Source organism: Pseudophryne corroboree, chromosome 4, assembly GCF_028390025.1.
Source record: "Pseudophryne corroboree isolate aPseCor3 chromosome 4, aPseCor3.hap2, whole genome shotgun sequence".
Lineage (NCBI taxonomy): Eukaryota > Metazoa > Chordata > Amphibia > Anura > Myobatrachidae > Pseudophryne > Pseudophryne corroboree.
The window spans coordinates 41,083,102-41,108,342 of NC_086447.1; the positions used below are offsets into that span (position 1 = coordinate 41,083,102).

Here is a 25,241-nt window from a genome sequence, read left to right on the forward strand (position 1 = left end):
AATATCACCTGAACCGTTCTCCAGAATGTTCCTGCGGATGCACAGTGATTACAACGCGGGCTGGCGTGGCGTATTTTGCATGAATTCACAATGAGTATGCCAGAGCAGCGGTTATGTGCATATACATGCATGCAGATGTGTGATTCTGCCACTTACGCCTGCTGCGTCTGGAAGGGGCGAATGGAGTGGGGTGGGGCACTCTGCGGTCGGACAACTACTGTCATCTGCAAATGATGCTCTGATTGATCACTTTAATATTTCATTTATTACACAATGAATGCAATGGGGGTGAATCTAGGGAGGACGCATTTGCAGTAGCAGCTGCGACAAATTTGCTCGGAATGTGCGTATGAATATGGCCACTGGAGCCAGCGGAACTGCGTGTTTCAATGCAGTTCCTTACACCAACATGCCCCTGACATGCCTGAGATCGTTAGCCACCGGCCCGTCACACCATGGATCTGCATGCAATTTCCGGTATGCGTCCCCTGGCGGTAACAGACAAGAGCTGAGCATAGGGATTCCATGCTATATATATATATATATATATATATATATATATATATATTATATGGCGGTATAAACCAGGACCTGCTGCCTTGACTCCGGAACGAGCCAGGCAGCAGTGATTGGACTATGGAAGAACTCGGTCACTGAAGTGCAAAAACGCGGCGTTTAATGGTAGTACACACTATTATCTGCCGGGATCCGGTCTCTAGGTCGACACTGTCTAGGTCGACCACTATTGGTCGAAAGAAAGTAGGTCAACATGGTTTCTAGGTCGACAGGTACTCTAGGTCGACATGACAAAAGGTCGACATGAGTTTTTCACTTTTTTTAAATTTTTTAAACTTTTTCATACTTTACAATCCACGTGGACTACAATTGGGAATGAGCTCAGCAGTAGTAGAGCGAGGCACCTTGCCCCCGCATGGCGAGCCATGCCAGGGGACACTGTGCACTAATTGTGGTTCCCGGTCACTCTACGAAGAAAACAACACCAACATTTAAAAAAAAAACCTCATGTCAACCTTTCTTCATGTCGACCTAGTACATGTCGACCTGGAGTCCCTGTCAACCTAGAAACCATGTCGACCTACTTACTGTCGACCAATAGTGGTCGACCTAGACACTGTCGACCTAAGTCTAGTCTATCTAACATTCCACGCCCCTCTGCCGATCTCGATTTATAACCATTAGATAATAATTACATTTTATACCGCACACCCACCCCCATCTCACCTCCTTCAGGGTTTCGATGGAAGCAAAGTACTTGGACCACCAGTCCAGCATGCTCTCGTCAGGCTCCTCTTCTTCAATTTCTTCCCCTTTCTTCTTTTTCTTCTTCTTCTCCTTTTCATCTTCATTCTGGCAGATCACACGGGAAAAGTCAGAGAAAACCATGGGATAACAGGAGAGAAGACGCACAGAACCCGCTATATAAGAAGTGATAATATGGGCCTTTATCATCATGGCCATATGCACAGTGTAGAGAGGCTTACTGGGAACTAGATATAAAAACAGTAGATATATTTGGGAAAGAACGACTATATAAAATTGCTACAAATAATGAAACAGCACTATAGTTTACACATCTCCCAACCAAACTGTCCAGGGCCTAGCTACATTCCCCTGAGCATGTTTATGTTCCCCTGGTCCAGTCTACATTGCCCAGGGCCTATCTACGTTCCCCAGGGCCTATCTACGTTCCCCTCGGCCTTCATTACTTTCCCCGGGGCCTATCTACGTTCCCCTTGGCCTTCCTACTTTCCCCAGGGCCTATCTACGTTCCCCTCGGCCTTCATTACTTTCCCCAGGGCCTATCTACGTTCCCCTTGGCCTTCCTACTTTTCCCAGGGCCTATCTACGTTCTCCTGGGCCAGTCTACATTCCCCACAGCCTATCTACGTTCCCCTGCACCTGCCTACATTCCCATGGGCCTATCTACGTTCCCCTGGGCCTGTCTATGTTCCCCAGGGCCTGTCTATGTTCCCCTGCGCCTGCCTACGTTCCCCTGCGCCTGCCTACGTTCCCCTGGGCCTGCCTACGTTCCCCTGGGCCTGTCTACATTCCCCTAAGCCTGTCTACATTCCCCCGGGCCTGTCTACATTCCCAAGGACCTTTCTATGTTCTCCTGCACCTGTCTATGTTTCCCTGCACCTGTCTATGTTCCCCTGGGCCTGCCTACGTTCTCCTGGGCCTGCCTACGTTCTCCTGGGCCTGCCTACGTTCCCCTGGGCCTGCCTACGTTCCCCCGGGCCTGTCTACATTCCCAAGGACCTTTCTATGTTCTCCTGCACCTGTCTATGTTTCCCTGCACCTGTCTATGTTCCCCTGGGCCTGCCTACGTTCTCCTGGGCCTGCCTACGTTCTCCTGGGCCTGGCTACATTCTCCTGAGGCCTGCCTATGTTCCCCTGGCCCTGTCTACATTCCCCTGGGCCTGTCTATGTTCCCCTGCACCTGTCTTTGTTTCCCTGGGCCTGCCTACATTCCCCTGGGCCTGCCTACGTTCTCCTGGGCTTGCCTACGTTCCCCTGGGCCTGCCTACATACATTCCCCTGCACCTGTGTATGTTCCCCCGGGCCTGTCTATGTTTCACAGCTGCTGTCTACATTCTCCTGGGCCTGTCTACGTTCTCCTGGGACTGTCTACGTTCTCCTGGGACTGTCTACATTCTCCTGGGTCTGTCTACGTTCTCCTGGGCCTGTCTATGTTCTCCTGGGCCTGTCTATGTTCTCCTGGGCCTGCCTACATTCTGCTGGGCCTGCCTACGTTCCCCTGGGCCTGTCTATGTTCTCCTGGGCCTGCCTACATTCTGCTGGGCCAGCCTACGTTCTCCTGGGCCTACCTATGTTCCCCTGGGCCTGCCTACATTCTGCTGGGCCTGCCTACGTTCCCCTGGGCCTGCCTACGTTCCCCTGGGCCTGTCTATGTTCTCCTGGGCCTGCCTACATTCTGCTGGGCCTGCCTACGTTCTCCTGGGTCTACCTATGTTCCCCTGGGCCTGCCTACATTCTGCTGGGCCTGCCTACGTTCCGCTGGGCCTGCCTACGTTCCCCAGGGCCTGTCTATGTTCTCCTGGGCCTGCCTACGTCCAGGCCCCCCTGGGCCTGCCTACGTTCCGCTGGGCCTGTCTACGTCCCCCTGGCCTCTAGCTGTAGAATCAGATGCCTGACTGGTTTATTTCCGCTGCCTTGGAGGGGTATGGCCCAGCTCGCATTTGCTCTCTGCACTGATACGTTTGAATCCATAAAGCAGCTCTGTGTTGTATCCCAGGGCAACAGGAATAAATGTATCCCCCTTATGTTATATATACATGCATGAAAAGCACAGAAAAGAGCTAGAACGATAAAGCCGTGTATTTAGTAATAATGTGGGGTCGGCATCTTCAAGCCAAGAAATTTAAATGTGTGAATGTTAAAAACCCCTTTAATCCAGTTGCCACGGTAACTGTGTGAATATACAAGGACATAATGAAAACGATAGTGTTGGTTTTGCATCACATTTATTAAAGGTATTAGATAATTATAATTACTGCTGCTTCACAGATGATGTTAATGAGCCACAACTGAAGAGAACTATAAACGCCAGGAGCGTGGCATTGTCGCACATCCGCGCAGTGCGGGAAACAACAGGCACACTGCAGATACTCTCAGAGGGTATTTACCAGATATCCTTTAATAAACCTCTTACAGTATATTATTTCCATGCGTTTCTGTATTATGTGACATGCTGTGTGCGTCGGCACCTACTCAGTGTCCCTCCTTTATCGAACATCAGTAATATACTGTAATATTTTGTGCGCCATTCATTCCGTGCAGAAAGTAACAATTCTGAGCAACGTGTCAAAGGGTCACAGTGTACAGCAGATTTCGTGCACGGTTCTTCATGACAAGGTGACAATCCACTTACCACGTCTACCTTAACAACAGCGTCAGAATTCTGCGACATAAAGGTGAAGGGAGATGGAAAAAAAACAAATGGCGTTTACTGACACACAGCGGTGACTATGGCGGACATGACACAATGGAACACAGCACAAAATGAACAATTAACAAAACTTAAGAGCGATTGCGATACAATAGGGATATTATCATGTTTTATAATCTCACATACGTCCTGGAATTATGGGGGGGTTGGAGATTTATCATAGATTGGTGGAGAGAGATAAAGTACCAACCAATCAGCTCCTAACTTCCACGTTACGGGTTGTGTTTATAAAAATGTCAGGAGCTGATTGGCTGGTCCTGGCCCTGTGTTTGAAAAAGGGCAGGAGCTGATTGGTTGGTACTTTATCTCTCTCCACTTTATATCTCTCTCTCTCTCTCTCCAAGCTTTGATAAATGAAGCAGAAAGGTACGGAACTCTGTAAGCCACCTTGACCATCAGGCAAAATAAGGTTGACTCTTCTTTAAAATCAAATTCTATAGGTGTCTGTTACAGACATGCAAATAAAAAAAAAAGCAGACGATTGCATTGCGCAAATCACGGTCTTTGTTACACACTCACCGCCTCCAGCTTCACCATAGTCTCCATTTTCTTGATGGGGACTTCGGGTTCCATGTTGACAACTATTTCACCTGTGGGGCGAGAGCAGGGCCCTCCGTTTGCCAGTACCAAATAGCCATTCACCAACTTAGCTGGACAGAGGACAGAAAGAGATAGAAGACAGGACAGACTCAAGACGAGAGATACTGCAGAATGAAATTGTAGATGGTAGAACAACGTGAGATTAGAGATGGTGAAACGCAGAGTAATGCGGAAAACGGAAAGGAAATAAGGTCGCAGCCAAATATTACAGGAACAACTAAAGCAGATCTCCATGAGTGACAACCAACATGGCTTCTCGTATTATCCAGACAAACAACCAAATGTAGCAGATAATAGTTATGCACTGATATATTACATTCAACAGTTGTTCAGGAATGTAAAAAAAAAAGGAATTTTAAGAAATGTTATTGCCCCCGAAACGCGTTGGTAGGAAAACCTGTGATTTGTTACTTGCAATGCAATGAAACAAGACCACCGACAGGATGAATTGCCATGTGGCTCTTATGGTGGTACATTACTTCCAGTGAAACCAAGTATCACAGTGTGAACAATAGAAATGCAATTGGATGGTCAGGTTTTAATTACCATTTCTGAATCCAATATTTATAAAAAATGTGGTTTATCATGATTTCTTAACCCAAGCCAGAGTTGTCTTAACAGCACCGTAGGCCCTGGGCACAGCACTGTACTGGGGCCCCTACACACCCATTCAAGGGAATACATTTTAAATTATATATACATTATATATATATATATATATATATATACATACACATACAGTATATATATATATATATATATATATATATATAAAACTTACCCCTCTACATAACACTGTCAAATCTGACTATCAGTTCAAGAATTGAGAAAATATTTTGGGCACAAAAACACACCAAATGTCAATTAATAATGTAAATTTAAATAGTTTTTTTTTGTTTTGTCTTTTGTATTTTTTGTTGGTTGGTTTTCTTACACTGGTGTTTGTTTTATTACTTATGACCCTTTTTCTAAGGAAAGTGGGAGAAGAACAGCTGAAGAATCAGATGCTGTGTAAACTGTACAGCGCTGCGGAATATGCGTGCGCTATATAAATAACTGGTAATAAATAAATAATAAATAAGCTATGAATGGCCGTAACCCTTGATGGTGACTGAAACGTGCACCACCATGATGGCAATCTATCATAGTTAATGATGGGCACGGCACAGAACGAGCACTACGACCTCTGGCGTAATGTATTTAGCTTGATTTCATACTGCGCAAGTACAGAACGGTGTGCGTCCATGTATGTGTCCATGCAGACTTGCAGACTTCTGCCACTGAATGGGAGGAGTGGGGTGAGAAGCGGCTGCTACTGAATAACGTCAACCAAGAACAGTACGGGTGTACTGGTAAGTTAGTGTGGCCCCATTTATTCTCAAGGAGAAGGCCCGCAAGTGACCTCTCAGTTGCGCCGGGAGCCAGTAGGGTTTGCTGCACAATAGGACTTTCAAAACCGACGGGCATCAGTGGCTGATTTAAGATGACAATCAAAACCAACGCTAAGTAAATACTGTTACTTTAGACACTAATGTGCTGTCGATGACCCTCGAATTTCAATTGAAGCCCAAAGTGACGCTTAGTAAATTGACCTGTAACTGTTCAATTTTCAGTGAATTGATTTAGAAATACTTGATTTCTGGTTAGAGAAAAAGAAATTGTTATCAAAAATAGAGAGCCGGAAGATTTAAAGAGACTGGAAGCTTGCATCTTTCCTCATATCTAGGTTTATCATAAGGATTTCATGTTGCCTATAGGTAAAGACCTAATCTTATATTATAAAAGGCTAACTCTGCTCCTTACCTCCATGGGGGAAATTCAAGTGTTTTGCATGCCAACGGCCACTAGATGGCACCCGAGCTGCAGACTGTTAGCTCTCAGGAACAGGACCCTCTCTACCCTCTGCTCACATGTGGGTATGCTTTGTCAGCCTCACGTGTATTTCTCATGATTGGTTATTCTGCCCCTTACAAATGTGGATGATTCTGATGATGACCCCCCCGGCCCACCTACATTAACCCTCCAAATAATATCAGACAATACCTGCTGCATTCCAGTTCTGAGATTTCTTGTCGGGGGGACGGTAGATAAATTTGCGCAGCGAGCTGACAGCATGTGACCCCACCAGCGTATATCGCCCGAACGCCCGGCAGTCCACCACCCGGATATTCAAGGGTGGGTGAAGCAGCTCATTCTCTGGAAGGTCCTGTGGAGAAACCCTGAAGATGTTCACACTACTCAGCCACTACTCAGTAACCTATCAGCAGGACATAAACAGGAACAGCCTCGTAGTAAGTGCTGTATATCAGTGGGTGAGTCCATCATATATGCTTTAAGGCACTGTACACATTGTGTAGATATTGCTATTCTCCACTTACCACTTCAAACCATTTAACTAAAGTGCTAAAGTTTGGATTCTTCTTATAGTTTTGGATGAGAGCCGACTGTACCCCCTTTCCTGCACATTCGATGTCCACTCTCGGCCTGTCCACCTGGGCAAGATTGACCCTCTTGAGGTCTCTCAGTCCCCAGAAGAGGATCTGGCAACAGAGAAATTGTAGTGAATAACAGGGCAGGCTAAACTGGTACCCGGGCAGTGATAAGCTAACATCTATCTACTCAGACGTCCTATACCTCCACTCTGTATTTACTGAGAACAGGTCGGATGCCCATCGGGACCGGCAAGATGGGTCCTCTCTCCAGGTCTGTAGGTCCATCAATAGCTGGAAGGTCAGATTTACCAGCAGGGCCAATCTACAATACAAATATGGTGATATTCATTAGGTAAGTAAGTAAGACCTTTATTACTGACACTATGGTGATATTTAATGATTATACATTCCAAACAAGCCAAATCATGGCAACTATGATGAAAGAGGGCAATGTTTATGTCTTATTCTGGCTCGGCTGCCCTTGATGTGAATAATAGGATCATTTTGGATGTTATTTTCCCCAATAGACCTCTGCACATACAGGACATGTTCTTATGAAAGCTAAGTCCGTAGCTAACGCATTTCACAGCTGTTCAACACAGGTCACCCTGGGGGCATATCTGGAACCATCCATCCAACCAATGACCAGTCCATACCTGGAGAAGTTCAAAGGCGGCCAGCAAGTCTCCGGCAGTGGAGTTCCCACGGTATATCTGGTAATACTCCAGTTGCGGTGGGAACCTGGGAGGACAATAACCTTCATCAGCCATTTTCACTACTGGCTTAGCAAATGTCCTGCCCATGAAATCCGCCTTTCCCTGAAAAACACAATGTTATTATTAAATACAATGGAGTATAGTGATAAATATAGTGACATGGATCTTGTAGACATTCTTAGACACTCAATGATGTTAAGACCATCCTTCCTATTTTAATACAGAACTTTACTGGCAGCCATGTGTACCCAACATGCCAACTACCTAACACTCCCGCACCCCAACACATATACTCTCCAAGCACCCACTTCTATTTCTGTATAAATAAGATACACATAAAGTAAGATAGAAAATAAAAAAACTTATTCAGTAACATAACAACAGTAGAGACAGCGTCCCTAGGTAAGGGCCAATGTTGTGTTTCCACAAAAAGTGATGCTAAGGTAAGTACATTAATGATTGCAGTGGCTTTGCTACATGAAGGCCTACCAACGTGTTCCGCCTTTCGCTGTGACATGCTATGTCCCATTTTTCTTACAGTATTTGGTTTCAGGTCGACATGCCCATATCTCTGTCTGTCCAGGTGTACATTCCCACCTTGGGGTTGCACAATGACCCTGCGCTGTTTCGGTTGGGCAGATGAGTTTTAAGGGGAGGAAGACATTAAAGTTCTAGCAAGGGATCATATGGAAAGCCAGACAGATCATGTAGGAACTACTATTATTACCATTATTACCATGTATTATCATGTATTTATAGGGTACCACAAGGGACCACAGTGCCATACAAGGGGAAAAAGTGACAAGATAAATAAGTACAGACTAATATGGACAGTAGATGAATAATTACAGTGTGTAGAGGAGAGTGCCCTGCTCGTAAGAGCTTACAATCTATCCTGTGTTCTGTACCAGTCTAACCAATGACACCAGATGAGAATATACTTACCACCGTGTCTTGGTCGTAGACCTCAATGACTATAATGGGAGGATCATCTCGCATCTCGTTTGCTTCTCCGTAAAGTTCCACATTGTCAAACACAAGTAGCTGGTCCCAGGTGGGGCAGAGAGTTTCATTGAGCACCTGAGATAGAAAAGAATAAGTCCGGCAGCCTCAGCTCTCCCCATGCAGCAGTCTCAGATCTGACGTTACTGAGGCGTCACCTTCTCCTCTTTTCATGTTTATGTTACTTTAATGTGGAGTTTCAGATATTTCTATACCTGTTATCAGCCCCCCAAAATTCTCACGTAACATATAGTTACATACTGTATACATATATCATATAGTTACATATGCATAGTGATGAGTATACTGATGCAGCACAATGGGAGATTCCTCAATATTCGCTGATTCTGAGTCTGCTAATCACTTTGTGAATATAAGACTTAAAAAAAAAAAAAAAAAAAAACAACGCAAAATAAAATTGCCTTTTAAAAATAGATTTTCAAACTACTAATTTTATTTAAAATATTTATTAAAAACTTCTGTAGAACATATTTACATTTAAGTAAATACCACTTTTCATACCCCTACGAGAACTCTACAAACTCATCAAAATAATTTCGGAAACACAGAACCATTGACGCCAACATAGCAAGCCAATCAGATGATGGAACCGCAGACTCGCCCATCTTTCCCGATAAATACTGAAAGCAGCAGCGTGACGCATCTCACCTCTGTGCACTGACTCTGAGTGTTGAAGAAGACTCTGGCAAAGGGGTCGGAGAGGCCGCTACTGTCTGCGGCGAATAAGCTGCGTGCCTGGTACATGTGCGCTCGTAGCTGAAACACCTGCTTCTCTGGAAAACATACAAACAAAGGGGGGAGATGTATCAAGCCTTGGAGAGAGATAAAGTGAAGAAGTTGCCCAAATCAACCAATCCGCTTCTGCCATTGAGCTAGGACAGTCTTTGAAATGACAGTTGGATACTGATTGGTTGGTTTGGGCAACTGCTCCACGTTATCTCTGTATCCAAGGCTTGAGACGTCTCCCCTGTATAGTGCAGCACAGGGAGGGGAGACACACAGACTGTACTGCACATGTATGTGGGATAAGGATCATGTTATCTCAGGCAGAACCACCAGCGCTTACTTGTATAGCTCAGGCTTATGGGGGGGAAGCTCTGCAGGCCCGGGCCCTTCACTGCTTTAATCTCCTCAAATCCACATGGAAGACCGCACAGGAAGTCCTTCCGCTGCTTATTCAGGCCCAGCCACATGTAGACCTCCATCTTAGCTTGTACCGTCCAACCCGCAGGACCAAAGCCACGTTTGCCGGGCAGCTGGAGGGATGGAGGAGATAATGAGGTGGGTGAGACACTTTATACTGCCCCTAAGTACCCAGTTATTTAACTAAGCACTAAATTCTATCTATCTACCTACCTACCTATCTCTCTCTCTTTATCTATCATCTCTGTCTCTACCTATCTCTCTACCTATCTCTCTACCTATCTCTCTATCTATCTATCTATCTATCTCGATATCAATCTCTCTCTCTCTCTTTATCTCTCTGCCTGTGTGTGTGTCTCTTTCTCTCCATCAATCTCTCTATCTACCTACCTGTCTCTATCTATCTATCTTTCCCTCTCTCTCCCTCTCTAGCTATCCACCTCTCTCTCTCTATCCATATCTATCTATCTATCTATCTATCTATCTATCTATCTATCTATCTATCTGTCTGTCTGTCTGTCTGTCTGTCTGTCTGTCTGTCTGTCTGTCTGTCTATCACTACATCTATCTATCTATCTATCTATCTATCTATCTATCTATCTATCTATCTATCTATCTATCTATCTATCTTTCCCTCTCTCTCCCTCTCTAGCTATCCACCTCTCTCTCTCTATCCATATCTATCTATCTATCTATCTATCTATCTATCTATCTATCTGTCTGTCTGTCTGTCTGTCTGTCTGTCTGTCTGTCTGTCTGTCTGTCTGTCTGTCTGTCACTACATCTATCTATCTATCTATCTATCTATCTATCTATCTATCTATCTATCTATCTATCTATCTATCTATCTATCGTGTGTGTGTGTGTGTGTGTGTGTGTGTGTGTGTGTGTGTGTGTGTGTGTGTGTCTTTTTCTCTCTCTCTCTATCTCTATATCTATCGATTTATCTATCTATCTCTCTTTATCTCTATCTATCTATCTATCTATCTATCTATCTATCTATCTATCTATCTATCTATCTATCTATCCATCTAAGAAAGAAATATTGAGCTCCAGGCCCATTGGCCTGAATGTAAACGCTGTATCCCTATACACACATGTTGTAGTGACATACAATGTAAATGCTGTATCTCTATACACACATGTTGTAGTGACATACTACAGAAAGGGCCGCTGCTGCAAATGCCCCAGCGGCAGAAATACGCAGCGGGTGTAACACCAGCCCCACGTGTGGCGGATATTGCTGCACGTCTGTACTGTAGCAGCAGAGTCACCTCTCCCAGTGTTCCCAGTGCAGACTGGCTGAGTTATGTGGATGGGAGGGAGCACGTAGGTGACCTGCTGCATTGCCCACACTAATAGAGGTCATATATCAGGCCTGGTGATGATGCGATACAGACAGATAGAAGTCCTCAGGATGCTGTGTGTGCAGAGCTGCAAATGAGGGAATTACGGCGCCCACACAGGACTGACCCAGCGTTACTGCTCTCGCCGTGACTCGCAGGCATTAACCCTTGTGCTCTGCACTGTGCAATATATATTATCATCTTACACCTGTGTCACCATTGTGGGACCTGGGCAAAAAGGGGGCCACCAGGAATATAGCCATGGGGAGTCACTACTGCGCTGACAGCAAAATATTATGCAGATGGGGTGAGCTTTATTGAAGCATTTAGCCCAGCCAATCAGTGAATTAGCATCAGCAGAGATGGTGGGGCTGATTCTGCGTCACACACTAGTAGCGTAAGCCGGAGTCAGTGCTTTGTTCTAATGTGAGACTCTGTAGGGCTGATGCGGGGGTCAGACACAGGGTTCCCCTCACCATGCGTATGACCCAGGATTGCACCGCGCTTTGGCTACACGCCCAGGACAATCCTACAAGTCAGAGCAATGTCACTGCCCCAAAACTCCCAAATCCATGGAAAGACAGATCTAACGGAGATCCATATAGGAGGGAGATACGCAGTGATGTGTAAGTGCGCAGCTGCGCTGTATGCAAGCACTCGCCATCTGCGTCCACTCAGCGTCAACCCCAATGTGTCACACATTTCCCCTGCATCTACTCCATCTGTAGTGTGTACATACACTGCGTCCTACAGCGCACATACACCGGCATAACATACTGTGGGGCGCTAGCGTAGAATGAGCCCCACTGGTGGGTCCTTGTTCTGTCTGCTGTAATTCCCAGACCTGAGCCCACCTGAAGCCTGTCACTGACCTTAAGGAAGACGCACTTGACCTTCCCACAGTCCTTTCCCGTCTCCTCGTCCACAATGGAGTAGAGGATGTCCTTGGAGGGGATGCGGGCGTAGGCCACGCGTTTGTTATTGCTCAGCATCCAGATGAAGATGTCTGGGATACTGTGCTGCGGCTGCGGGGGAGACGGCGACACAGTCACTGGTACACGTACACGGGGAAGAGAAACTCGCGCATCGCTTCATTGGGGGTTATTCAGAGTTGTTAGCACATATATACTGTACTGAGGTCACCTATACAACATAGCCCAACCACAGTATATACTGTACTGAGGTCACCTATACAACATAGCCCAACTACAGTATATACTGTACTGAGGTCACCTATACAACATAGCCCAACCACAGTATATACTGTACTGAGGTCATCTATACAACATAGCCCAACCACAATATATACTGTACTGAGGTCACCTATATAACATAGCCCAACCACAGTATATACTGTACTGAGGTCACCTATACAACATAGCCCAACCACAGTATATACTGTACTGAGGTCACCTATACAACATAGCCCAACCACAGTATATACTGTACTGAGGTCACCTATATAACATAGCCCAACCACAGTATATACTGTACTGAGGTCACCTATACAACATAACCCAACCACAGTATATACTGTACTGAGGTCACCTATATAACATAGCCCAACCACAGTATATACTGTACTGAGGTCACCTATACAACATAGCCCAACCACAGTATATACTGTACTGAGGTCATCTATACAACATAGCCCAACCACAGTATATACTGTACTGAGGTCACCTATACTACATAGCCCAACTACAGTATATACTGTACTGAGTTCATCTATACAACATAGCCCAACCACAGTATATAATGTACTGAGGTCATCTATACAACATAGCCCAACCACAGTATATACTGTACTGAGGTCACCTATATAACATAGCCCAACCACAGTATATACTGTACTGAGTTCACCTATATAACATAACCCAACCACAGTATATACTGTACTGAGTTCACCTATATAACATAGCCCAACCACATTATATACTGTACTGAGGTCACCTATACAACATAGCCCAACCACAGTATATACTGTACTGAGGTCATCTATACAACATAGCCCAACCACAGTATATACTGTACTGAGGTCACCTATACAACATAGCCCAACCACAATATATACTGTACTGAGGTCACCTACACAACATAGCCCAACCACAGTATATGCTGTACTGAGGTCACCTATATAACATAGCCCAAACACAGTATATACTGTACTGAGGTCACCTATATAACATGGCCCAAACACAGTATATACTGTACTGAGGTCACCTATATAACATAGCTCAACCACAATATATACTGTACTGAGGTCACCTATACAACATAGCCCAACAACAGTATATACTGTACTGAGATCACCTATATAACATAGCCCAAACACAGTATATACTGTACTGAGGTCACCTATATAACATAGCCCAAACACAGTATATACTGTACTGAGGTCACCTATATAACATAGCACAACCACAGTATATACTGTACCGAGGTCGCCTATATAACATAGCACAACCACAGTATATACTGTACTGAGGTCACCTATACAACATAGCACAACCACCGTATATACTGTACTGAGGTCACCTATATGTACTGAGGTCACCTATACAACATAGCCCAACCACAGTATATACTGTACTGAGGTCACCTATACAACACAGCCCAACCACAGTATATACTGTACTGAGGTCACCTATACAACATAGCCCAACCACAGTACATACTGTACTGAGGTCACCTAAATAACATAGCACAACCACAGTATATACTGTACTGAGGTCACCTATACAACATAACCCAACCACAATATATACTGTACTGAGGTAATCTATATAACATAGCCCAACCACAGTATAAACTGTACTAAGGTCACCTATACAACATAGCCCAACCACAGTATATACTGTACTGAGGTCACCTATACAACATAGCCCAACCACAGTATATACTGTACTGAGGTCATCTATACAACATAGCTCAACCACAATATATATACTGTACTGAGGTCTCCTATATAACATAGCACAACCCCAGTATATACTGTACTGAGGTCACCTATACAACATAGCCCAACCACAGTATATACTGTACTGAGGTCACCTATACAACATAGCCCAACCACAGTATATACTGTACTGAGGTCATCTATACAACATAGCCCAACCACAATATATACTGTACTGAGGTCACCTATATAACATAGCACAACCACAGTATATACTGTACTGAGTTCACCTATATAACTTAGCCCAACCACAGTATATACTGTACTGAGGTCACCTATATAACATAACCCAACCACAGTATATACTGTGCTGGGGTCACCTATACAACATAGCCCAACCACAGTATATACTGTACTGAGGTCATCTATACAACATAGCCCAACCACAGTATATACTGTACTGAGGTCACCTATACAACATAGCCCAACCACAATATATACTGTACTGAGGTCACCTATGCAACATAGCCCAACCACAGTATATACTGTACTGAGGTCAAATATATAACATAGCCCAACCACAGTATATACTGTACTGAGGTCACCTATATAACATAGCCCAACCACAGTATATACAGTACTGAGGTCACCTATACAACATAGCCCAACCACAGTATATACTGTACTGAGGTAACCTATATGTACTGAGGTCACCTATACAACATAGCACAACCACAGTATATACTGTACTGAGGTCACCTATACAACATACCCCAACCACAGTATATACTGTACTGAGGTCACATATACAACATAGCCAAACCACAGTATATACTGTACTGAGGTCACCTATACAACATAACCCAACCACAGTATATACTGTACTGAGGTCACCTATATAACATAGCCCAACCACAGTATATACACTGTACTGAGGTCACCTATACAACATAACACAACCACAATATATACTGTACTGAGGTAATCTATATAACATAGCCCAACCACAGCATAAACTGTACTGAGGTCAGCTATACAACATAGCCCAACCACAGTATATACTGTACTGAGGTCACCTATACAACATAGCCCAACCACAGTATATACTGTACTGAGGTCATCTATACAACATAGCCCAACTACAATATATACTGTACTGAGGTCACCTATATAACATAGCACAACCACAGTATATACTGTACTGAGGTCTCCTATACAACATAGCCCAACCACAGTATATACTGTACTGAGGTCACCTATACAACATAGCCCAACCACAATATATACTGTACTGAGGTCATCTATATAACATAGCCCAACCACAATATACACTGTACTGAGGTCCCCTATACAACATAACGCAACCACAGTATAAACTGTACTGAGGTCACCTATACAACATAGCCCAACCACAGTATATACTGTACTGAGGTCACCTATACAACATAGCCCAACCCCAGTATATACTGTACTGAGGTCACCTATACAACATAGCCCAACCACAGTATATACTGTACTGAGGTCACCTATACAACATATCCCAACCACAGTATATACTGTACTGAGGTCAACTATACAACATAGCCCAACCCCAGTATATACTGTACTGAGGTCACCTATACAACATAGCCCAACCACAGTATATACTGTACTGAGGTCACCTATACAACATAGCCCAACCACAGTATATACTGTACTGAGGCCACCTATATAACATAGCACAACCACAGTATATACTGTAGTATGTCACCTATATAACATAGCACAACCACCATATATACTGTACTGATGTCAGCTATATAACATAGCCAAATCACAGTATACAGTATAAGGTCACTTAGATAACATACTATATACTACCATAAGCTATACAGTATAAGTCTCCCACTGACATAACCCATAGAGCACGGTCACTAACAGTATACACTGATGTCACCTATATAACATAGCCCAGCTACAGTATACACTGATGTCACCTATACAACACAGCCCACCTACAGCATATACTGATGTCACCCATATAACACAGTCCACCTACAGTATACACTGATGTCACCTATATAACACAGCCCACCTACAGTATACACTGATGTCACCTAAATAACACAGTCCACCTACAGTATACACTTATGTCACCTATAGAACACAGCCCACCCACATTATACACTGATGTCACCTATATAACATAGCTCACCTGCAGTATACACTGATGTCACCTATATAACACAGCCCACCTACCGTATACACTGATGTCACCTATATAACATATCCCACCTACAGCATATGCTGATGTCACCTATATAACATAGCCCACCTACAGTATACCCTGATGTCACCTATATAACACAGCCCACCTACAGTATACACTGATGTCACCTAAATAACACAGCCCACCTACAGTATACACCAATGTCACCTATATAACACAGCCCACCTACAGCATATGCTGATGTCACCTATATAACATAGCCCATCCGCAGTATACACTGATGTCACCTATATAACACAGCCCACCTACAGCATATGCTGACATCACCTATATAACATAGCCCAACTACAGCATATGCTGACATCACCTATATAACATAGCCCACCTACAGTACACACTAATGTCACATATATAACACAGCCCGCCTACAGCATATGCTGGAGTCACCTATATTCATGTATAGGGGAATCGCTCACCTCATCCGCCAGGAAGCGCAGTTTCTGCAGGAAGTTCTGGACTAATTTCAGTTTGTCTTTCACCGTGTTCTTCTTCACCTGGGACCTCATGGTCTTGGCTTGTGTGCCCATGTTTTCCTATAGGTGTACACACAGGAGTGAGAATGCAGCACACAATGTATAGGGGCAGTACCGGCGGCACATATGCAGCAGCAGTTACCAGCTCTCTCATGCAGGACTTCAGTCGCTCCCGGTCCAGCTTGGTGCGACCGTTCTGGTTCTGGTCCTTGTTAGCCAGGGTGACAAAGCGGCTGCAGAGGAAGCAGTTATTAGTAACAAAGTCATTCTGCATGCTGTATATACTATATGTGCAATAGTACAAGGGATAGATATCATAAGGATGTGCGCGGGGTATAGGAGGACATACACAGTATATCTGAAAACAGCTACTCCAACATAACTGGGACAAGTGATAAATGCTCCTTCATACTGATCCCAACAGAAGACAGTGTACAATGTCCGCCAGATGCACAAACCAACACATACCGGCCTGGACTCATACACAACCCGCACGCTGCGCCCATGGTCACATACTGTAGCTGATCAATTTTTTGCAACTGTGCATGCACAAAAAATTCTGAAACCCCCAACGGCGCCTGCGTCACAACATCACGGACTTCAAAGTTATTATTATTACTTTTCACTACACATGCTGCAGCTGGATTTAGGCTGCACAGTACTGTCTGTGCTGGGCACGTGCGCAGGATTCTAATATATACACGTAATAATACATGACCTGCGCTCATTCATGTCACGGAACCACACACCTGCAGAGCCACATATTTCACCGCAGAAGCTTGATTATTACAAAACTGTGCTGCAATTCTGACCATTACTACCCATGCTCAGGGACAGGCAGGGGGCTGCTATCCAGCCCTGGCATCTAAGCGCGCGCAGGAATAGGTGGCGTAGTCATGGCTCATGGGGGCGTGCCGCAAGTCACAGGGGCCTGACCTCATGGCACGCACCCGTCTCTCTATTCCGGGTAGCTGAGCAGAGTGCTGGAAGGTTGAGCTGCTCGGCCAGCCCGGCCTCTCTGTGTGGCTGGACCAGCTCATCGGCCCTTCTGTCAGGAGTGCCAGATGGGCAATCCGGACCTGCCCATGCTCCATCCCATCTGCATTCTTTCTCTGCATCAGGTCTCAGCAAGGTAGCACCTCTCATCACTTGCAGTTAGGGGGCACAGTCTAGCCCCCCCCCCCTATATTTTCTATATTGTGTATTTATATGTACACTTGAAGGCACGAGGCCCATTCAGCCTAGAGTAGCATCTCCCCCCCCCCCCCCCCCACTCCCCACCTGTCACTGATACCTCTTATATAAGAAACCCAGCACCATCTGCACATTTGAACAAGGCACAATTAAGGTAAGACCTATAAATCTAAATAATATGCCAGTTGTAGGGTGGAGTTTGAGGCGTGGGACCCCTGGATTGCTTTGACTGGGCTGCACCAGGACATCACAATATAATACTTACTTTAGCCCTCTCTAGCACTTTTATTTTATGTTTTTATGTATGCAATATATGATGGCAAATTGCTCAAATCAAACTGGTAACATTCCTCTGGAGCTGCGGGAGGGGGTTGTTCTAGACAAGAAAAAAACTAAAGGGTTTCTCCCACGCACACCCTAAGGGCTATTAGTAACAAGACCTGTACACTATATGGTAATAGAACATTTAGAGATCTTGGTTACATATATTTTGCAAAAAATATGAAAAGCCTCCAGGCTGTCAGGAATCCGCATTCTCCATTGCATCACTTCCAGTGAACAGGCATCTCCTGGCTTCAGTCCTCTGTTTTCAGAGTATTCCCTGAGAATTGGACCTGTGGAACTACAGGTCCCAGCAGTTCCAGTCTTCAGTCTCCTGCAGCCCACAGCTCACTGTGCTCCACCTAACCAGTTCTATCTTTTGGTAATCACTGGTTTCAGCCAGCAGCCTGGAGTACACAGTGATTCTAGTTAAACAGCATTAACTCCCGGTGCACTACTGATCCCAGCCAGCAACCAGCAGTGCATTGCATTAACTGTCTACAGAATCATTCTCCTGGTTAATCACCAGCTCCAGTTAACTCTCAGCTGATCTGGGCACCCAATCCTGGAGGGTGTGTTCTCACAGAGATTCATCCTATCATCACAGAGCAAGGTGTATAAACTCCAGTTCCTAGCTCATTCACATTGCCTTGGACAACGAGTCACATTTGGTGTGTCAAGACTCCAGTGGTTCCCCGTGTTCCAGTCTCCAGTGGTTCCCCGTGTTCCAGTCTCCAGTGGTTCCCCGTGTTCCAGTCTCCAGTGGTTCCTCTCATCATTTCATTCCATACATCATCCTGCATTTCTCCTGCTTGCTCCAGACTCCAGCCACAGTTCAACAGCAGTAAGAGACTCTCCTCAGGTGTTATTCTTTGCCTAATCTATGCACCTTGTTACCAGCATTCCATTCTGTGTATTGCATCCAGCACTTAACAAACATGCTGAGTTAGGACTGTCTCCTGCCTGGGCCTTGCTTGGCTAAAAGAACTTTTATGTTACAGAGACTGTGTGCTTCTTACAAATACCGAAGTTCTGTTTGCATCAATCAGTTACCAGTGACCTTATATTTTTCAAACCCGTTTGCATTCAGTTATCAGGTTATCTTCATTCCTCATTTGTGTTATCAGAGACTTTGTTTTGCTTTAAACCATTTTCATCCAGTTACCAAATTATTCTACGTTTGTTACCAGAGACTTTGTTTTGCTTGAAACCATTTGCATTCAGTCATCAAGTTATCTTCTATATTTGTGTTGCCAGAGACTTTTGATTATTACCTTGGATTCAGTTACTGCTTATTATTTCATCTGTTACTGCCAGTTCTAAGTTATCATCCACTGCTATATCATTTCTCTGTGACTTTTATGTTTAATAAACCTCAGTGCATGTGCGCAGGACTCTTTATGCAACCTCCACGTCTCATACGTCATTCCAACACTGACCCACTAGTGCCCCCTCCGGGAACAGACTAAATCGGAATCCTGACAACCTGACACAGGCCAATTCAAGGCGTCTCTATTACTGGAGGTCCCTAATACTAACTATAAGTCCAGGGTGCGGACCCCACTATTAACACACTGGAGGCTTATCATAATTTTTGCAAAATATATGTAACCAAGATCTCTAAATTTTCTATTACCATATAGTGTACAGGTCTTGTTACTAATAGCCCTTAGGCTGCGTGGAAAAAACACTTTTGCTTTTTCTTGTTTTTATACATGTAACATTTGTCACACATTTATTTTTCACCCCTGTGACACTCCCGACACACGCAGTAGCTGCTCTTATCTGTCGGACTTTCTCACACACACTTCACTTTCCTCACTAGTGTGATGCCTTTGGGTAGGTTTTGGGACTAGACCTGAACCCTCAGAATATTCGGGACTTACCTGACTGTGAGGTTACCGTGATGTGGTCGGTAAACCTGTAATTTAGGCTAATATAATGCGAAAAGCCTCTGTTTGATTGCAAAATTTATTGCAAAATGTATTACAGATAGTGCACCTGCATTCTTTCTCTTTGTGTGTGGCACTACAGGTCTCAGCAAGGTACAGATGGAGCCCTGCTCATCTATCCCTTTAACAGGTTTAATTGAGCCAGTGCTGTCGGACTTAATCCCCTGCTGTAATGACTTAATCCCCTGCTGTACTGTTCTCTCTGTATTGTATTGCATCTGAGAACAATAGATGAAAGGTTTATGCTAATAAGCCTTGGTGCACCATGGCGCACCAGAAAAGGCTAGATGAGCGAGGCTCCATCTGTACCACCTCTCATTACTTGTAGTTAGGGTGTGCAGTCTAGTGCCCCTTCCCTATATATCCATCCCATCTGCTGTTATATCCCCTTACGGCAGTGCTTTTTTCTCTTGGGGCCTACTTCAGAGATTGGGCAGTACGGATGGTGTAATGGTTAGCATTACTGCCTCACAGCACTGAGGTCATGGGTTCGATTCCCACCATGGCCCAACTGTGTGGAGTTTGTATATTCTCCCCATACTTGCGTGGGTTTCCTCCGGGTACTCCGGTTTCCTCCCACAATCCAAAAATATACTGGTAGGTTAATTGGATCCCAATAAAAAATTAACCCTAGCGTGAATGTGTGTGTGAGTGTACATGTGGTAGGGAATATAGATTGTAAGCTCCACTGGAGCAGGGACTGATGTGAATGGCCAAATGTTCTCTGGAAAACGCTGCGGAATATGTGTGCGCTATTTAAATAACTGGTAATAATAATAATAATAATTGATATAAACCTGGTGTATATGCACATCTCCAAAGCACTGGAGATGTGAGGCTGCGATGTTCCCCTCAGTGCTCCAAATGCTGCTGGCGTTTTGGGGTAGCGACGGGCAGGTTTACAGAACACTTTTGGAGCTATGAATCAACCCCAGAGTGTGTTTAGATTAAAAGGAATATACTCCTTCCTGACCCCATTGCATCAATCCACTGGATCATTCAGACTTACTGCAGCAATAAATCAATAAGAAACCAGGATGTACGGCTGTATGAATTATTAAAGCCCCCGTTCTGCCTTGCTCAGGCTGTTATTTCATCTTTCCGCTTCGCTGGCAGCTGTTGTTACTAGGCGCTCCCTTTTCCAACGATTGATATTTTATTTCTCTTCTACAGAAGCCCCGGAGGTCAGCCCTCAGTTCCTTTAATTAATGGCAGTAGAAGCTGTAACGGCACCAGGATGGCAGCGCGGCATTGAACACGCTGACCCACGCTATGATGTTTCCTCATATAATGAGTAACATTACGTTTCCTCAGACACAAGAACTATGAATTGTGGTCTCATTGTACCAGAAACTGCTGATTAAATGTCACCGGTTCTAGAAGAGAAAGTTTTACTTTACCCAAATTACTTTAATAAGTCATGTGTCAGACAGAGCCGATAGCACAAACCCGTACATACTCCCTGCACTGGTCATTTGTCACTGTAATGAGGGAGCAACCAGGTGCAGCCGTAACTAGTGTCTACCAGCCCGCAGATGGGGTAGATATTACAGGTAGAGGGTATCTAGTGTCTACCAGCCCTCAGATGGGGTAGATAATACAGGTAAAGGGTATCTAGTGTCTACTAGCCCTCAGATATGGTAGATATTACAGGTAGGGGGTATCTAGTGTCTACCCGCCCTCAGATGTAGTAGATATTACAGGTAGAGGGTATCTAGTGCCTAGCAGCCCTCATATGGGGTAGATATTACAGGTAGAGGGTTTCTAGTGTCTACCAACCCTGAGATGGAGTAGATATTACAGGTAGAGGGTTTCTAGTGTCTACCAGCCCTCAAATCGGGTAGATCGGAGGTTCCCAAACACGGTCCTCAATGCAGCCCAACAGTCCAGGATTTAGGTATATCCATGGCCCAGCACAGATGGTTAAATCAAATTGACTGAGATGCTAATTAAGTCACCTGTGGCCAAGCATGGATACATTTAAAACCTGGACCATTGGGGTGCTTTGAGGACCACGCTTGGAAACCTCTGGGGTAGATATTACAGGTAGAGGGTATCTAGTGTCTACCAGCACTCAGAGCCGGTAGATATTACAGGTAGAGGGTGTCTGGTGGAGCTAGTAGACACCTAATACCCTCTAATTTTCATATCTGCCCAATCTGACACTATAAAAGATAGAAGGTACCCTCTTCATGTAATATCTACCCCATCTGAGAGCTAGTAGACTCTAAATACCCCTACCTGTGATATATCCCCATCTGAGAGCTAGTAGACTCTAGATACCCCTACCTGTGATATATCCCCATCTGAGAGCTAGTAGACTATAGATACCCCTACCTGTGACATATAACCCATCTGAGAGCTAGTAGACTCTAGATACCACTAACTGTGACATATACCCCATCTGAGAGCTAGTAGACTATAGATACCACTACCTGTGATATATACACCATCTGAGAACTAGTAGACTATAGATACCACTACCTGTGATATATCCCCATTTGAGAGCTAGTAGACTCTAGATACCCGTACCTGTGATATATCCCCATCTGAGAGCTAGCAGACTCTAGATACCACTAACTGTGACATATACCCCATCTGAGAGCTAGTAGACTCTAGATACCCCTACCTGTGACATATACCCCATCTGAGAGCTAGTAGACTATACATACTACTAACTGTGACATATACCCCATCTGAGAGCTAGTAGACTCTAGATACCCCTACCTGTGACATATACCCCATCTGAGAGCTAGTAGACTCTAGATACCACTACCTGTGATTTATACCCATCTGAGAGCTAGTAGACTCTAGACACCGCTACCTGTGATATATACCCCATCTGAGAGCTAGTAGACTCTAAATACCCCTACCTGTGATATATCCCCATCTGAGAGCTAGTAGACTCTAGATACCCCTGCCTGTGACATATCTCCTTCTGAGAGCTAGTAGAGACTACATACCCCTACCTGTGACATTAACCCCAACTGAGAGCTAGTAGACTCTAGATACCCCTACCTGTGATATATCCCCATCTGAGAGCTAGTAGACTCTACATACCACTACCTGTGACATATACCCAATCTGAGAGCTAGGAGACTATAGATACCACTACCTGTGAAATATACACCATCTGAGAGCTAGTAGACTCTAGATACCACTACCTGTGATATATACCCATCTGAGAGCTAGTAGACTCTAGATACCCCTACCTGTGATATATCCCCATCTGGGAGCTAGTAGAGTCTAGATACCCCTACCTGTGACAGCTCTCCATCTGAGAGCTAGTAGGGTCTAGATACCCCTACCTGTGACATATACCCCATCTGAGAGCTAGTAGACTCTAGATACCCAAACCTATGACAATTCCTTCTGAGAGCTATTAGACTCTAGATACCCCTACCTGTGACATATCTCCATCTGAGAGCTAGTAGACTATAGAAACCACTAACTGTGACATATACCCCTTCTGAGAGCTAGTAGACTATAGATAACACTACCTGTGATATATACCCCATCTGAGAGCTAGTAGACTCTAGATACCCCTACCTGTGATATATCCCCATCTGAGAGCTAGTAGACTCTAGATACCCCTACCTGCGATATATACCCCATCTGAGAGATAGTAGACTCTAGATACCCCTACCTGTGACATATACCCCATCTGAGAGCTAACTAGACTATAGATACCACTACCTGTGATATATACACCATCTGAGAGCTAGTAGACTCTAGATACCCCTACCTGTGACATATACCCCATCTAAGAGCTAGTAGACTCTAGATACCCCTACCTGTGATATATACACAATCTGAGAGCTAGTAGACTCTAGATACCACTAACTGTGATATATACCCATCTGAGAGCTAGTAGACTCTAGATACCCCTACCTGTGATATATCCCCATCTGAGAGCTAGTAGACTCTAGATACCCCTACCTGTGACATATACCCCATCTGAGAGCTAGTAGACTCTAGATACTCCTACCTGTGACATATACCCCATCTAAGAGCTAGTAGACTCTAGATACCCCTACCTGTGACATATACCCCATCTGAGAGCTAGTAGACTCTAGATACCCCTACCTGTGACATATACCCCATCTAAGAGCTAGTAGACTCTAGATACCCCTACCTGTGATATATCCCCATCTGAGAGCTAGTAGACTCTAGATACCCCTACCTGTGACACATACCCCATCTGAGAGCTAGTAGACTATAGATACCACTACCTGTGACATATACCCCATCTGAGAGCTAGTAGACTCTAGATACCCCTACCTGTGACATATACCCCATCTAAGAGCTAGTAGACTCTAGATACCCCTACCTGTGATATATCCCCATCTGAGAGCTAGTAGACTCTAGATACCCCTACCTGTGATATATACCCCATCTGAGAGCTAGTAGAGTTTAGATACCCCTACCTGTGACATATACCCCATCTGAGAGCTAGTAGACTCTAGATACCCCTACCTGTGACATATACCCCATCTGAGAGCTAACTAGACTATAGATACCACTACCTGTGATATATACACCATCTGAGAGCTAGTAGACTATAGATACCCCTACCTGTGACATATACCCCATCTGAGAGCTAGTAGACTCTAGATACCCCTACCTGTGATATATACCCCATCTGAGAGCTAGTAGACTCTGGATACCCCTACCTGTGATATATCCCCATCTGAGAGCTAGTAGACTCTGGATACCCCTACTGTGATATATCCCCATCTGAGAGCTAGTAGACTATATATACCACTACCTGTGATATATACCCCATCTGAGAGCTAGTAGACTCTAGATACCCCTACCTGTGATATATACCCATCTGAGAGCTAGTAGACTCTAGATACCACTACCTGTGATATATACCCAT

The 25,241-nt window shown here is 44.6% G+C and overlaps 1 protein-coding gene across 24 annotated transcripts in view; it reads right to left on the reverse strand.

Annotated features, from left to right (window-relative positions):
- Positions 1–25,241, reverse strand: part of OTOF (otoferlin) — a 516,469-nt gene that overhangs the window by 57,208 nt on the left and 434,020 nt on the right. For 16 of the 24 annotated variants that reach the window (XM_063914989.1, XM_063914996.1, XM_063914995.1 and 13 more), the window contains 13 exons: positions 17,035–17,125; positions 16,836–16,952; positions 12,124–12,276; positions 9,829–10,018; positions 9,411–9,535; positions 8,685–8,819; positions 7,680–7,841; positions 7,226–7,345; positions 6,970–7,131; positions 6,635–6,797; positions 4,511–4,641; positions 3,914–3,943; positions 1,243–1,368 (listed from right to left, as the gene is read on the reverse strand). In XM_063914989.1, the coding sequence (XP_063771059.1) occupies positions 1,243–1,368; positions 3,914–3,943; positions 4,511–4,641; positions 6,635–6,797; positions 6,970–7,131; positions 7,226–7,345; positions 7,680–7,841; positions 8,685–8,819; positions 9,411–9,535; positions 9,829–10,018; positions 12,124–12,276; positions 16,836–16,952; positions 17,035–17,125 (1,705 nt within the window). The remainder of the gene's footprint in view (positions 1–1,242; positions 1,369–3,913; positions 3,944–4,510; positions 4,642–6,634; positions 6,798–6,969; positions 7,132–7,225; positions 7,346–7,679; positions 7,842–8,684; positions 8,820–9,410; positions 9,536–9,828; positions 10,019–12,123; positions 12,277–16,835; positions 16,953–17,034; positions 17,126–25,241) is intronic. The other 8 variants (XM_063914999.1, XM_063914990.1, XM_063915000.1 and 5 more) reach the window with 2 other exon arrangements.